The sequence below is a fragment of the Lissotriton helveticus genome, chromosome 5_1 (genome assembly GCF_964261635.1).
Source record: "Lissotriton helveticus chromosome 5_1, aLisHel1.1, whole genome shotgun sequence".
Classification (NCBI taxonomy): domain Eukaryota; kingdom Metazoa; phylum Chordata; class Amphibia; order Caudata; family Salamandridae; genus Lissotriton; species Lissotriton helveticus.
This window is the reverse complement of record NC_136065.1, coordinates 217,789,954-217,806,360: the sequence shown is the minus strand read 5'-3', so window position 1 is coordinate 217,806,360 and position 16,407 is coordinate 217,789,954. Positions and strand designations below refer to the sequence as shown.

At 49.9% G+C, this 16,407-nt stretch overlaps 1 protein-coding gene across 2 annotated transcripts in view; it reads left to right on the top strand.

The window, feature by feature from the left end:
- The window catches only part of LOC144754345 (ficolin-1-like), a 766,398-nt gene that overhangs the window by 82,265 nt on the left and 667,726 nt on the right, over positions 1–16,407 (top strand). For both annotated transcript variants that reach the window (XM_078642033.1, XM_078642034.1), the window contains exon 3: positions 4,322–4,375. In XM_078642033.1, coding sequence (XP_078498159.1) covers positions 4,322–4,375 — 54 coding nt within the window. The remainder of the gene's footprint in view (positions 1–4,321; positions 4,376–16,407) is intronic.

Below are 16,407 nucleotides of genomic sequence, written 5' to 3'. Positions count from 1 at the left end.
GATTTCATTGCTGAATTCGGACTACAAGATATTTGCGGGGGTTCTTGCAGCTAGAATGGCAAGAGTGATTAAAACTATTGTTCACCAAGATCAGAGGGGCTTTATCCCTGATAGGCAACTAAATGAACTAACATTCCAAGCTATTGCAGCAATTGATGTTGCAATCGATAAGAAGCTTCGCTGACTCTGGTAGACATTGATGCCGCTAAGGCTTTCGACCAAGTCAACTGGTCATATTTGTGGAAGGCCTTATCGGGGTTTGGATTCCTAATTAATTTTGTGACAGCAATTAGGTCCCTCTACTGCACCCCGTGAGCAAAAATCTTAGTTAACGGATCTCTTACAGACTGGGTAACAATTGCTCGTGGAACTAGGCAAGGGAGCCCCCTATCACCCTTATTGTTTAATTTGTATATAGAACCTTTTGTTTGCCAGCTTAGGTCTGATCCCGTAATTAAGCCTTTTAATATCTCCGATCTTGAAATAAAATTTGCTTTATACGCTGACGATTTACTTATGTTTACGTGAAATCCAGCTGAAGCCATCCCAAGATTAATAGATCAGGCGGAAGCCTTTGGGGGTATCTCAGGATATAGTATAAACAAAGACAAAACTGAGTTCATGGAGTGGCATCAAGATGCAGGGACACCAGGAGCTAAGAATCGAATGAGGTACTTGGGGGTAAACCTGGCCCAAAAAATTGATGATATTCCAAAAATAAGTCTGGATATAGTCTCAAAGGACGTTTGTGGCCTGCTCCAGCGGTGGTCAAGCCTCCCATTAAACATCTTTGGGAGGGTTAACCTGATCAAGGTTATCATCCTCCCAAAAATAACATTTATTTTCAATACTATTCCTTTATCCTTTTCCACACCGGATATTGCAAAATTACAGGGGAAAATAAGATCCTTTATTTGGAACACCAAGTCCCCAAGAATCTCCTGGAAAAAACTAAGGAGAAGTTTAAATACAGGTGGGCTGGCTCTCCCAGATATACTTGTTTACTGTCATTGATTTCATTTTAAAAACTTCAGATTGCTGGCTAATAGAATAGACTCATCTTCACTAGGCACACTCTTTAAAGCACTATTGCAAGATACACCGCAGGGACAAGAGTTCTTTCTTTTCAAGTTTGGGGACCCGAAGTTTTTCAAAAAAGATTCTGGGTGCAGCGTTAAAAAATTGGGTATATATTAGGAAAAGTCTTAATATTCCCTATTATACATCTCAGACCCCGATCTGGGACTCTCCCAGTACACCAGCTTGTCTTAATGATCAACTGTCCAGGCCCTTGAGGATGGCAGGGTTAGATTGCTGGGGAGATCTCCAAAAAGATTCGCAGCTTTTGAGTTGGGAGTCCCTTTCTAGTTTGACCGGGGGGACACTCACCAGATTTAAGTATTATCAGTTGTCAGGATGGTGGGCAACCTTATCTTGGGACTTTGAAGAATTAAACTTAGAATTTGACTCAGTATCTAGGAGGGGTAGATGGAAGGGCGAGATCTCGTTTTGGTACTGGGCCATATTAGAGGCTGAGAATATCACAGATTTTGAGTTACAAAAACTTTGGGGTAATCTTTCAAGTCCAAACATCGACAACTTTAAGGACCTATGGATTGATTCCTTTACCATCTTACAGGCAGTGGTTAAGCCTGCCGCGTTAAAAAGAAACCATCTATATATCATCTATAGGGTCTACATAACTCCTAAAAATCTAGTTAAGTTTACTAGCATGGAATATTTTTGCCCAAGACGTAGGCACCCTGCCGCGGATGATCTCCATATGTTTGTTGACTGTCCAGAGATAAGAAACTATTGGATTAAGATTCAGGATTTTTTGGAAGATGTCCTCCAATAACAATTGGTAGTCACCTCGAGGACTATTTTCTCTGGACTGAGGACAGATTATAATCTTAATGAACCCCCTACAAAATTCATCTTTTATGTTATTCTTCTTGCAAGGCGTGAAATCTGTAGAGCCTGGAAAGATGTAAACCCTCCAACTTTTTCAGAATGCCTAAAATATATCATCTTTACAAGTGAGTCTGATATGGCATGCGGCAGTACAAGTTTTGATAAGATCTGGGCGGCCCTTGTGGCTTGGCGTAACAGGTAATTGGTCTTCCAATGATTCTCCCGGGCACTGTTGGTTCTTTTTCTCCAAAGTAACACAGGGTTCCTGTTATGGTGTGAAATGGAGTGGACTAAGAAAACAGTAGCGACTCGAGGGATCTGGCCCCCCCTTCATATGTATTGGTCTACAACACCAGGGTCGGAATAGGATGACCAATTGTGAAGGGACGTGTTATTTCCTGTCAAGAATGCCCAACATGGTATATGAGGAAAACCAAACCCCCCCCCAAAAAACAATTAACCCCTTAACCGCAGCCGAAATTCCACCCCGGTGCAGCGGTTTTAAAGGGTGGGCGGGGGCGTGTCGGCCAATGGACGTGCGCAGCACTGCAGAGGTAGTGCTTGCGACGGCCGTTGGCCGACAGAAGCAGCGAACGGGTTAAGATGTCGTATAGGTAAAATTGACTTGGCATGGGTACGTTTCTAAGGAGTAGCATCAGTTCTTCATAATATGTCTCATTCTAATCTTGTAACACTAGCTAAGAATTTAGGATTAAGTTTTGATGTTCAACTGTTTTTTAAACGACATAACTAAATTTGCCTCATATTATTTTCTGGACTATGCTTCCTGAGAAAATAATACCTGTTGCTACTCAGTGATGGTAAGAATAACTGTCAATCTGGTAATTCTCAGCTCCTGTTTTGATTGTACAAATGTATACCTTGGCCTCTCCACGTATATGTTAATTAATCTGTAGCTTGAGCATCATTTTACAGCCCACTTTTTACTTGCAATACGTCACAGGAATTCTGTTTTATGCCATTGTGTATCCTTTAATTGTCTTCCTGTATACAAATGAATTTCGTTCAAGAGATTGTGTGTATGTTATTGTGCCATTAAGGACATTTGTATTCAGCAAAATCATTTGATATTTGCCTCATCACATGCCTAGATTTGCATCACTTGCTGTATTACTTGATAGTTGTTCTTGTCATTAAAAGACCTGCATCTGAGTGAGAGGCTTATGTATCTTAGTATCACAACTGGGAATTCACTTTCTTTCAGCTGCATGCCATATCTAATATTTGCTACTTCCCATTTGGCCTCTAAAGCCTGTTTGTTTCCCTCAACCACAAACTTATTAGCTGAAATTTTACTTCATCTTTCAACTCAGTGCCAAGTTCTTCATCAAGGTCACTGTGCGCTCTAGAAATGGTTTTCATTCATTCACGATGAAATCTATAAGGAGTCAAACTCCAATTCAACAGATGCAAATGATGGGATCTATTCCTCCAGTTAATGGGGGAATGGTGAACAGGTCATACAGAGACACAGGCAGAGGCACCAGAAGAGCCACCATCAACTATGACAGGAGTCACAATTAGTGCATGTAGGGGGTAGGTAGCCCTTATTTGATTTTGATCAAAACCTTCAGCACAAATGGAAACAGAACAGAGGGAACACAAAAAGCAGCCCATTTGTCCATTGAGTGATAAAACAACCTCTTCAATCTGTTGGTAATAGAGACATTTAGCAGAAGTCTGGGAGATGGGCATTTGGCTTGATTGCAAATTGATCCAGTCATGGAGTCCTGCAATGATGTTCTATCCCTACAAATATCTGGATTGAAGGCAAGGGTTGACCAAGGAGGGACAACCTCAGCTTGGTCTATCTGTTTAGTTGACCATACTCCTTGGATTATAAACTGGCAAGTAAGGATGGTTGGATAGCCACAGGTTCATTCCCAGAGCCAACTCCAAATGTGTGTTGTGTTATCATGATGATCTTTGGAACAAATAATAGTCTATCTTTGCTGCAAAATGGAAAGCTTAAGTTCTAGAAGGCACCTTCCATATGGTCCTTCAACAGGGAAACAGTATAAGAAGTGATACAGTTCTGCTGAGTGCTACTAAATAATTTTACCTTGGACATTTGTGTAGAAACTGCTCCAAATAGTAGGCATCTAAATATCAGATTTTCTTTGAGCAATATTTTGCATGGATGTAATAAATGTGTGTTACTTTTAGCTGGACCAAAGTGAGGAAATTGATCCTAAATGATGATTTTCATTTAAACCACTATCCATGGTACAAATAGTCCATTATTACAGTTTGTGTGCATATAAAGATCGCAACTTTGTGCATGAATTCTTGGGATGTCTCCCCTAGGGTGCCATCACAATAACTTTTTCTTTCTAGTGGTGTTTTTAGGAACAGTTTTTTAAATATCTCACATGTTTTGTTTCAGGAGACAATGGTGCTCCAGGAATTCATGGAAAATTGGGTCCACCAGGGGAAACAGGTATGTTTAGGGTGCCACAAATAAAGGGTCATCAAGTAAAGCTCTGTTGCCAGGGAATGGAAAGAGGTTAAATGTAATTTTTGATTAGGACCACGAAAATCCTTGCACATGCCGAGATGATAATAGGTATGATTCGCTGTATCTAAAACACAAAGGAGTAAATGTATTTAAAATATATATAAATGTATAATTTATATATATATATATATATATATATATATATATATATATATATATATATATCTATATATATATATATATATATCTATCTATCTATATATATATATATATATATATATATATATATATATAGATAGATAGATAGATATATATCTATATATATATATATATATATGTACATGCATTTAATGGCGCTTCGGCGACCTTCAGTCTTTCCAGTGTCACCCTCTGATGAAGAAGCTTTCCGGCTTTGAAACGCATAAGGGATTGTGATGAAGTGCTTTGCCGGTTCTGAAAATAAACAGCTTTCTTAAAAGTACTCATCTGCGTGGGCTTCCTTGCATCAGGGCAAAGTTTGGGATTGGATATATATATATATGTATATGTATATAGTTATAGTTATGACCTAGTTTCCCAATACCTTTGGCGCCGGTTGACGAATCTTCGCGACATTTTCAAAACATGTGGCCCGGTCAGCTCCTATCCTGAAAGTTTCACAGTGATTCGCCACATGGGGGCCGAGAAAAAAGGGGGGTCCCAAAACATATTTAACTTTAGACATGGCTACAGCCTGAACTGCTGAAGGGAATTACACCAAATTTGGCAAAAAGGTAGCCTTTGTTTCCGAAAGAACTCTTTTTGTTAAATGGTGTAAATCCATTCAGTAGTTCTTGAGAAATTGAAAAAAAAGAGGTCAAAAAATGCATTTCCCATAGGAAACTTTAGACACGGCTACAGCCCGAACTGCTGAACGGAATTGCACCAAATTTGGCAGAAAGGAAGCCCTTGTTTCAGAAAGAACTCTTTTTGTTAAATGGTGTAATTGGTTCAGTAGTTCCTGAGAAGTTAAAGAAAAAGAGATCGAAAAATGCAAATAGGTAGTGCGTGCCTAAATGGTGTAAATCCGTTCAGTAGTTGCTGAGAAAATCAAAAAATTCAAGTTTCGATGTTTAGAGGCATGAAGGATGTGCACACCCTCCCGACCACGAGCTTTATTCTAATTGGCTGTCAACACTACAAACCAGGAAGTGTTGGCAGCCATCTTGTGCCTCGGTAACCGAGGCACAAGAAAACGGGGAAACAATTTTGAAAAAAATGAAAAGGGGGCAGGGTAGAAACACCCTGACCCCCCAGACCTTCTCAGGGGGTCCCACGAGGACCCCCAGGGCCAAAAAAAGCATTTTTCTACAAAAAACATCGGCAAGATTTGTGCACCCAGCGCAAATTTCTGCCAAAAATAAAAAAAAACTAAGCGCGCGCAACTGTGATTTGTTTTAAGTTACCCAATGGTACCTATTATGTCATTGCAATTAAGGGAAACGAAGGAACGTTAAAGTGGGGGTTCATGACCCGACTGCTGGGGTTACCTACATGGCTGTCACCTAAAGGTTGCACGAAGGTTTTACAAGCGAACACATTAACATTTCTGTCGCCTTTAGCTAATTCCAGGGTGGAGGGCCCAATGACTCTCCTCCACCCTTGCCCGCTGCCACCTCCCCGCACCCGATCTTTGTGCTCCGATTCTGCGAGCATCTGAGACAACCTGTCAACACTGCAGTGAAACGTTCAGTAAATGCCACTGCAGCTTTTATGAGGCTCGAGGCCTGCATGCGCGTGCCTCTGGCAGCCCTCTTCGGAATTTCGGCAGGAGAAGAGGTGCTGCTGCTTCGAAGTGTGAGGTGAGGGGGGAGGGTGGGGGAGATGTGGGGCAGCTGGCAGGGTTTTTTTTTCTTTTTTTCTTTTTGTCCTCATTTGCCTTCTCTTCCAAACAAGGGTAGTACCAACCACCTTGTACGTTTTAAAACGTGATTTGTTTTTCTGGTGGCAGAGATGTCCCAAATAGGAAATAGGGTATCTTTCTTTTAACTCCATCTAGGTATTTTTAACCTGTAGGACCAAAATCGATTCTAGGCTGGCCCTGGTCCAGGAGCGTTGATGGCATAATCATCGGACCCGGGAAAAAAAAAAAAACCAAAAAAAAAAAACCCCGGGTTCACCTCCAATTAATTAAAAGGTCCCAGAAGGCCAAATTGCTCTTGCTAGCTGTTCTCTTATGGTCCATTTTGGATATTTCATATAGGGATGAAAGCCACCGAGAGTGTAGTGGAGGTGTTTTTTCTATCCACTGTATACAAATTTGTCTTCTCGCCAATAACATTGCATAGAAGAGAAAAGATTTTGCCTTGCCCTTAATGTTTTCTTCCAGCCCAAAAATGACGAGTGGTAGAGTCATTGACAAAGTTGTATGTAGAATAGAATTAAGAGTATTTTTCACCTCTTCCCAAAAGTTCGAAATATCCGGACATTCTATAAACATATGTATATCACTAGCATCTGCCATAGGGGCGTGGCTAGCAGCCAACGGAGATGGTCGCTGCCTAAGGCGGCTCCTGACCCCCGCCTACTAATCCTGGCAATAATCCGCCTCAGACGTGGGGATACCCCCTGAAACTCGGGGGGAGCCCCTACTAAAGACCCCAGTGCCCGCTCTGTGGCGGGTTTTGCCCCGGTAGCCGCTGAGCAGCGGAGGGAGCTCGCTGACGTGACGAGGAGCCGGATGCGGGCAAGATGGCGACTGCTCCGATACCCTTAAGGACTGCTCGACTGTGCCCGCAGCCTGAGGCTACAATAGCGGCTCTACGGCGGAGCCTTCCCCTGACTGCGGAGGGCCCGACTCGACGTGTGCGCATCCTGCCCCGGGGACCACGGAATTGGCTCCCTGCGCCGGGTGAGTCTGCCGCGGCCCCTCTCCGGGGGGAGCATCCACGGGACTCCCCGGCTTCCGGGCCTAAGCGGGAAGCTGCCACCGAGGGGCAGCCGCCCCCACTTCGCCCCCATTGGAGGACCGGCGCGCTGCGCCCTACACCTGGCAGAGATCGCCCTGCCGGCGACGAGGAGGATCCGGCCGTCTGGGGGGTGGCTGCCTGTCCTGGCTGCGAGCCTGCCTGCTGGGACGTCTGCCTACGCGACTCCTCGGCTTGGGGCCTGCGACGGATTCGGGCTCTGCCGGCGGACGAGACTCCGACGGGCCCGGCTGTGCCCCCCACAGAGACCGATGAGGTGCCCATAGAGCTCCTGCCGCGTCCGGGACCCCACCTGGTTGCCAGACTGCCTGCGGACCATTAGTCATCGTGATTGCTCCCATGGACCGGAGAGACCCCCGAAACGACGAACCTGCCACCCTCCTACGCGCGCTGGAAGCAGCTTGGGGATAAAATAAAATTGAGTTGGGGTGCATTTGGCGCCCGGAGGGAGTTGCCGCACAAGATGGGACTCGCCCGCCGACTGGTCTCGGGCACAAGCTGGACATTGCGGACCTGACCTGCCACGTAACTCCCTCGACCTCTACGGACCATGGGCCCCCTCCACATCAACGTCTGTTGTCTTCCCGTGGGACCAGGATAGCAGTGCGACGGAGGAGTGCTCCTGGAAGCGGAATACCCACCGGGTAAACAGCGCACCGCCGCCCATGTGCTCCGCCACCGACGCCGGCCCGGGGAGGCTTGCCTGGACTGTGTCGGCGGAAGAATCAGGCGCGGAGCCACCAGTGAGGTACACGGGGACCATCAGTGCTATTGGGGAGAGCCTACCCTCGGCGGCGTCTCCGGACCTGCCCGACCAGGCCCCACAAGTGCGGAGGAGCGGGTACGTGTGTAGGCCTGAAGGAGCGGCGCGCCCCCGGACCAGACTTGGCCTAGTACCGGCCTGCCTACCGCCCTCTAGTCTACCCCTCTAGGGGAATACCTAACGCCTGCGGGCCTCATTGGGGATCCAGTTCAACCACATAGGGACAAGATGGGGAAGCCCAGGGGTGCCAAGGGGGATGGAAACCCCGCCACGGAGACGCCCGAGGACGGCTCACAGACCCCAACGGATCTACAACAGATGCAAGACCGCATCCTGGAAGCAATCGCAGCCACGAAAGACGCCCTCCACCAAGACATTGTGCAGGTGTCGACGGGGCTGGGGCTCCTCCGGGCAGACCACGGGAAGCTGGCGGACAGGGTGAAATCTACGGAGGTTGCCTTGAAGGACATGGTGCCGGCTCACGGAGGCGCTGGACCGCATACAAACCCTGGAGAGGCGGGCGGAGGATGCCGAAAACAGCAGTCGGCTGAACAACGTGCGCCTGGTGGGCATTCCGGAGAAAAAAGAGGGATCGGACATGGTCGGCTACCTGAGTGACTGGCTGAGGACTGTGATGGCCCCGGAGGGCCTCTCGCCCTTTTTCACCCTGGAAAGGGCGCACCGAGTGCCGGCCAAGCCCCCTAAGCCGGGCCTACCACCTCGCCCAGTGGTCATCAAACTGCTACATTATAAGGATAGAGACTGGCTTCTGCAGCGGGCCAGGGAAGCAGGCCCCTTTCAGGTGGACAATAGCAAGGTCACGCTGTTCCCGGATTATACGTTCGAGACTCAAAAGCTGCGTGCCTCTTTCCTCTCCATAAAAAAGAACTGCGAACTGAAGGCATACATGTGGAAAATGACAATGTATATGTACATAAGCGGCGTTCATTTGTGTTCACCATACCCCTCGCTGTAAGCAGAACGAATACCGCGAAGCATTGACCGCATCATCCCGCCAGCATAGGCCCATGCACGCACGTACACGACAGCCATTTTAGGCACCAAGGCCTCTCTGCCCGTTTGTTAAATCCCCAGCACACCCCCCCCCATTGAACACCCCCGCTCTTTCATGCATAGGCCATAAAACCCTCTCCCTCTGCACGACCCCGCTCTTAAAGTGACACCCCTGCCTGACAGACACCCCCTGCATTCTTCCCAGGTACACCCTTCCCCTCTTCTGATGACCCCCCCCCCGGCTACACCTGGCCTCTCGACCCGGTACCAAGTCATAAAACAAAGCCTCATGGATGTACCCCCCCTGGCCCCGCATAGCAAAACGTGATACACCAACCGAAGTGCCCGATCTTATCACCTGCCCAACCTTAGATCTGACCACCCCCTCTTGCCCTCGTGTCCTGTTGGAATGTCCGGCTGCAAGATTAAAATCACATGTTACATTTGGGAGGGGAAACGACATCCGAGCGACAGGCATGGGAATAGGCCTGAAGCTGGGATTCCAAACGTGCCTTTTCGTACTTCAAAGTTTCTTTATTGCAATAAGGAATGTTTGTGCATCATAAACCTGTGTATAAAAGACGGAGCCTCAGAGAAACTTGTTAGAGCACCTCTTGAAGACATTGTGCGCGTGTCCGAAATCACAGGCTCTCCTCATGAGAAATAAAAATCTGTTCTTGCACTCCCGCTTCCAGCGCCCGTCTCTTTATTTGGTAACTGATCAAAATGGGAACTAAGAGGCGTCTTGTGCCAGCAGCCTGGGCATCGGTTGCAATTTGGGCTGTTTTTCCTCATACAGTACTCACTACTCTTCCCGGCCAGACTCCGAATAGTAGTGGACGAGAAGTCACTATTTTTCGCCACAGCGACGGAGGCGTGGGCCTGGTGGGACACCTATAAGGCGGGCACGGACGGGGCACAGTTCAGAGCAGAGGAGGAACGGCGGGGGCAACCGGTGATGAAATCGCAGAGGATCCGAGGGCGCAGACATAGGACCAGGAAGCCGACGGAGTCCCAGACGGAGGGCGAGAGGAGGGCGGCACTGCAAGCAGTAATGGACGTCTCGGGCTCGACGCTTGCCCAGTCGGGGAGAGCCTCGGGCTGGGAGGAACAGGGTACGGGCTCGGAGACGAAGCTCTCGGAACTTGCCAGCACGAAGGGGCCGGAGGTCACGCCACAGACGTCAGAGGAAATAATCGGGTGCTGAGAGCGGAACGTGGCACTCCCGCTGGCGTGGCGGCTATTGGGGCTGCCACCTTGGACGCTGGAGCGGGCAGATGTTAGGCTGGATTGTCGTGAGTCAAACTGAGTATTGCAAAGCGGGGTGAACGGGGACTGTGGTTGAAGTTCTTGAGCCTAGTTCACGCTCCCAAGGGCCCATAAGGCCTCTGCAGTGCAGACTGCGGTGTAGGAAGATTTGCGAGCACGTATGCTCGCACACGGTTTGGATGGGAGTAACTCTAACGAAGTTAGGTCCTGTTCCGGGGGGGGGGGGCCGAGAGAAGTTGGGGGGACTCGAGGCACAGAGAAGGGAGGGGGGGGAAAGTTTTGAGGGGGGGAGGGGACAATGTCATGCCTACTGCCTGGGAACAGTGTACCACTGGACTAAACCGAACGCTATGGGACAATGGCTAATGCAGGAACAATAAAATGTGTGTCTTGGAATGTGAGAGGAATGCACACTATGGCAAGGAGGCACAAGATTCATGCTTATCTGGTTCGACGAGGGGTACATATAGCGTTTCTACAGGAAACCCACCTGACAAAGAAAGAGGGAATTGCGCTACAGCGTAGATGGAGGGGACACCTATTCAACACCACATATTCCGCCTTGGCTAGAGGAGTGTTAATCTGGATAAGAGCGGGCACTCCTTTTCAAGTAACCAGGCACATGGTGGACCCCGAAGGGAGATTTGTGGCGGTTGAGGGTACACTCAGGGGCCGGTACATCGTACTCAGTAGTATCTATGCACCTAACGTAGATCAGGCAACATACTTCGCAAAGCTCTCTGGGGAACTGGCTAGCTACCTCACGGGTCCCATTTTGATGGGGGGGCACTGTATAGGGAAGCATGCGGGGATACGCAGGACTTTACTGGACGACTTAGAAAAAGCCGAGCGCAAGCTGAGGGAGGCCGAACTAGCGTGCCCTAAGCGGCCCGAGCTTCAGGCGAGAGTCTGCGGGGCGCGGGAGGCTATGGCAGTGGAGGTGGAACGCCTTCGCAGCTTTGACTATAGGACGTACCTCACGAAGTCACATGCTGAGGGGGATAAAACTGGAACACTCCTGGCTTGGTTAGCGAACCCCACCAGGATCAATCACCCGATCCTAGCCTTACAGGGGGAAGGGAACCGCGTCTGCAGTACGCAATCGGAGATCTTAGACAGCTTCAGCTCGTATTATGAGATATTATACCAGAGCGCGTTGGGATGAGGCGATAGATGCCTTTTTGGGCGGGCTGCAGTTACCGCGGCTGGACAAGGAACAGGCGGACGCCCTAGGTGGCCAAATAGAGCTGGCGGAAATACGGGGCGCGGTGAAACGGATGGCCCGCAACAAAACCCCTGGTATAGACGGACTGCCTATTGAATTCTACGGTCGATACCTGGGCCAACTGGCCCCAAAGCTATTAATAATGTACAATGAAGCCAAGGATAGGGGCCGACTCCCCAAATCTATGTGTGAGGCCATAATGATCCCACTGCTAAAACCACAAAGGGAGAGTACTGACCCGGCATCTTATCGACCATTATCCATGTTAACGACAGATTACAAGATACTGAGCACAGTGCTGGCCTCCCGGTTGCTGACCCACATGCAGGAATTGGTTCATAAGGACCAATCCGGATTCATACCCACCCGTAACACAACGCACAACATCCGACGACTGCTCAGACTGATGGGCGATCCGCCTCCGGGTGCAAGGGCTCCCCTCGTGTTGGCTGTTGACATAGAGAAGGCCTTTGATAGTTTGGAATGGGAGTAACTCTATAGAGTGATGCGGAGTTTTGGCCTAGGTGAGGGGTATATCAGCTGGACAAAAGTTTTGTACTCTTCGGCGAGGACTAGAGTGAGGGTCGGGACTCTGGTGTCGCGCCAGTACGCCGTGCGGCGGGGTACCAGACAGGGATGCGCACTATCTCCCCTGTTATTTGCGCTGGCGATGGAACCTCTTGCAGTGATGGCCAGGCGGGGTGACTATTTTAACGGACTGGAATTCAGAGGGGCCCAGCACTTTATCTCACTCTATGCGGATGACATTCTCCTGTTTTTGGAGGATGCTGAGGGAGCTGTGGAAGGTGCAGAGAGACTGCTAGCGCGCTTCGGGGACTTGTCTGGCCTGAGAGTTAATTGGTCTAAAACCTGCCTTTTTCCCCTGCGGAAGGAGGAAGAACAGTCCCCAACTCGTCCACTACTTAGATGGGAACCTGGCTGTCTGACCTATCTGGGAGTGCATATTTACCACGAGGCTGCGAATATGCTGGACGGTAATATAGGTCGCTGTATCCGTGCTTTGCAGGGCAGTATGTCCTTTTGGGCTACCCTGCCTCTGTCGGTGGCGGGTCGTATATCTCTTCTGAAAATGGTAGCGTTGCCGAGATTACTATACTACTTCAGGACTCTTCCCATTTGGGTGCCCGGGGCGATCTTTCGGAAGTTGAGGTCGACGATTATATCCTTTTTACCCCAGGAAGTCTGTGCGGTGGACCCTGGGGTGCGACGGCGCCCCGATTTCCTACGGGCGGTTGGAAACCTGTTCAACCGGGAGTCGCTTGAAAGCGCCGCCCCTCGTGGGGGGGCATGAGCAAGAGGGTGGACCAATGGTTCACCGGAAGTGGGAGTGGCTATTCCCTCACCACAACCGCTAAGCAACGATTGGCTAAGGCCACGATGCAAGTTGGCCCATCAGGTGGTAGGCCGCGAGGGGCGGCTTGCCTTTGGATCGCCTGTAAGATAACCCACCATGTTGGCATATGTGTATGCTAATAAACCTGCAGCAATTTTCTCAAACAAAAAGTCGTCTTGTCTGCTTATTTATGCTACATGTATGTTGCTGCGAGAGGGCTGGTGAGTGGGCCGATATTGGCACTATGCGGGCCGACCGACACGTCCACGCAGGGGACCCTCATAAAAGGGCGGCCCCATTAGTGCCACAGGATGGCACACGGGGCAGCCCAGTGTTCCACGACCCTGTTTGGGTCCCGCTCGTCACTTCCGGCCGCGTTGGGGGGCGGGGAGAGGTATAAATTCCTCCCCCGCCCATCTGGCGGCCTCTTTGTCCCCTCACCCTGTCGCCGTTTCCCTCTCTACCGCGTACCTGGCGCTTTCAGGGTGGGGGGAAATGTTTTCTAATCTTTTTATTTGTGTTGCAGGCGGAGTTACAGGGTAATCCAGAGGCGGAAAGGTACTCAGGGGTACCCTCTTCAGGAGTACAAAGGGTGCTGAGGCCTAATATCCCCAGGAAGTCTGTGCGGTGGAACCTGGGGTGCGACGGCGTCCCGCTATCCTACGGGCGGTTAGAAACCTGTACAACCGGGGTCGCTTGAACGCTCCGCCCCTCGTAGGGGGGGGGCGTGAGCAAGAGGGTGGACCAATGGTTCACCGGAAGTGGGAGTGGCTATTCCCTCACCACAACCGCTAAGCAACGATTGGCTAAGGCCACAATGCAAGTTGGCCCATCAGGTGGTAGGCCGCGAGCGGCGGCTTGCCTTTGGATCGCCTGTAAGATAACCCACCATGTTGGCATATGTGTATGCTAATAAACCTGCAGCAATTTTCTCCAACAAAAAGTTGTCTTGTCTGCTTATTTATGCTACATGTATGTTGCTGCGAGAGGGCTGGTGAGTGGGCCGATATTGACACTAAGTTTTGATCTCAGCGTTGCTCAACATATTGTGATCTTGGGCAGATGACTAATTTCCCAGTAATAAGGAATTTGGTCTGGGGATGACGCAAGCGTGTGAGTGGGAGCTGCGAGGGGGGAGGGTCATGAGGGCACTCATTTCGGTGGCTTAGAAAGATACGAAAGGGTCTAGTTGCAACATTAAGGTGGGGAGCCTGGCTGCGCGGGAGAGGGGCGGAGTTTGCTGATAAGAATTGAGCGGGTCGGTGGAGAGTACATGGGGTGTGCCTCCCACATCTGGGGGGGTTGGTGGTGCCAGGCACTATAGGGCGCGTCAACAAGAAATGATTAAGGCGCCATTGCTGAGAATGGCGAGAGTAAATTGCACACTGGGGGCATAGTGGCGGCATAGTGGCACCGGTTTGGCAATTGGGAAACATTGGGGGGCACACTCGGGCGGAGGAGTGTGCTACAGTTGGTCAAGGCACCATACGGCAGCAAAAAGTTGAATGGACGAGGAGTGCTGTGTTGTGGGGGTGATTATAGGGAGCGTGCAGGTGAAGCTTGCAACTTGCCATTGTGGCATTTCCCAGTGGATGGTGTGCCGCCGCGGTGTCTCCGGCTTTATAGGATGCTCGGTGTAGCCCCCCAGTGTCAGTCGGGGCTTCTACCCCCAGCTTTTTGCGCTGACGTGAGGTACCCTCATGCCATACGTGAATGATCCAGCTGGCGGGATGGGCGCTCCTGGGGGTCCAGGTGCGAAGGCTGCCAAAAAATGAGAGGTCGAGATTCACTCTCGGGGGGTCACCATCCCGGGGGGCCCCACAGTCCCAGTCAAAGGGAGTGGGAGGAGTGAGGGCATCAAAACGCTAGCGGGTGGCACGGAAGTCCCAGGTTCGGGATGAGGGGCGTTAATGGGTAACCTGGCGATACGCCCAGTGTTGAGGGGGGAGTTTAGGCTGTGCGCAGGTAAGAACACAGCTTCACCCAGTCACGGTAGCACATTGGCTCCCATTCTCAGCATAGCATCTCTATACACGCAAGAGATGCAGGAGTCTTTACAGCGAATACGAGGACCAGGGAGTCTCCAGGGCACAATGCCATGGTTCACTCGTGTCGCTTACAGTGGAGATGGACGACTTGTGGACGGGTTCAGGCTCAGGGAGGGAGCCGGGCTAGTTCTTCCGGTGCAGCACTAGTGCACTGTTGGCGGTGGGGGGCGTTATGAGTTGCTGAAGTAGAGCGTAGGGACAGAGACAAAACGCGCCAGGGTGAGGGGCGGGCACTAGATGAGGCGGCTAGTGAATAGGCGGGCACAGGTCTGGTGACAGTCACAGGGCTCATGGAGGGGGGAGCAGTCCAAGTGAAGAAATTTCAAGATAAGGGGAACAGGGCGGGGTTGGCTACCATACATTAGGTGGTTCCTCACATCTTGTGGGGGGGTTTGGCCTATATTGGGGATTGCAGTTCACTCAGCCAGGGGTTTGTATGTCAGCGGCAGGGGAGCAATGTGCAGGAGGGGGGGGTGGGTGAGGTGTGAGGACAGTAGGGCAGGGGGCGTGTTTGCACAGTGGTGAAGAGAGGGGGCGGGGCCTGAGGTGACATGTGTGCAAACACACCCTGTGGCGCGTTTTAAGTTGAGGAATTCAATCCTGAGGACCCCGGGGACCAACTAGCCCACCAGGTACCTCCAGTAAGTGCCACAGGCCGGCGTTGCAGAGAGGTGGTCCAGGCCACGCTCCTATTTACACCTCTCTACAACGTAGCTCTGTGGCGCTTACTGGAGGTACCTGGTGGGCTAGTCCTTCTATATTCTGACTTGTAGGCTCATTAACTGGGTCACTAACTCCAGCAGGGATGGGTAAATTATGTGTTGTGTTCCCTAACTAACCAAGCATATATATAGGGACCACAGGACCAATGGTAGCTGGGACAGTAAGAGCATTTGGGGCAATAATGTTTGTGGAGTTAACAGGAGCATAAAGTCCTTAACTCTGTCCCATCAGATTATACTTCATGCTCACTGGGGTACCTTTCATCAAGTTAGAGTTTGTGTTTACTGGTGCGGTAGCCACTCCAAGGTTCCCATTAACATCAGCACCACTTCCTCCCTCCACTCCAGTCTTATTATACGGAGGTGGGCATTCTGACAAAAGTGGTTCCAAGAGACTATTGCTAGAATCACTATCACTGACCTCACTCATGTCATCTTGCTCCTTTGGTTTCCCTCTTTCCCTTTTCTTTTCTCTTTTTTTCCTCTGATGCTTCTCTTGTTAAGGCAGGGTACACTTTGGCTCCCTCTATCATATCAGTTCTCTATTTCTTCCTTTCTGCATCCCACCTAGCATTAGTATAAGTACGCACTGCCTTTCAGGCTCTTCCATGATACTTTTCCTTTGCCCTAGCATAAGCTGCATGCTCCCAAGC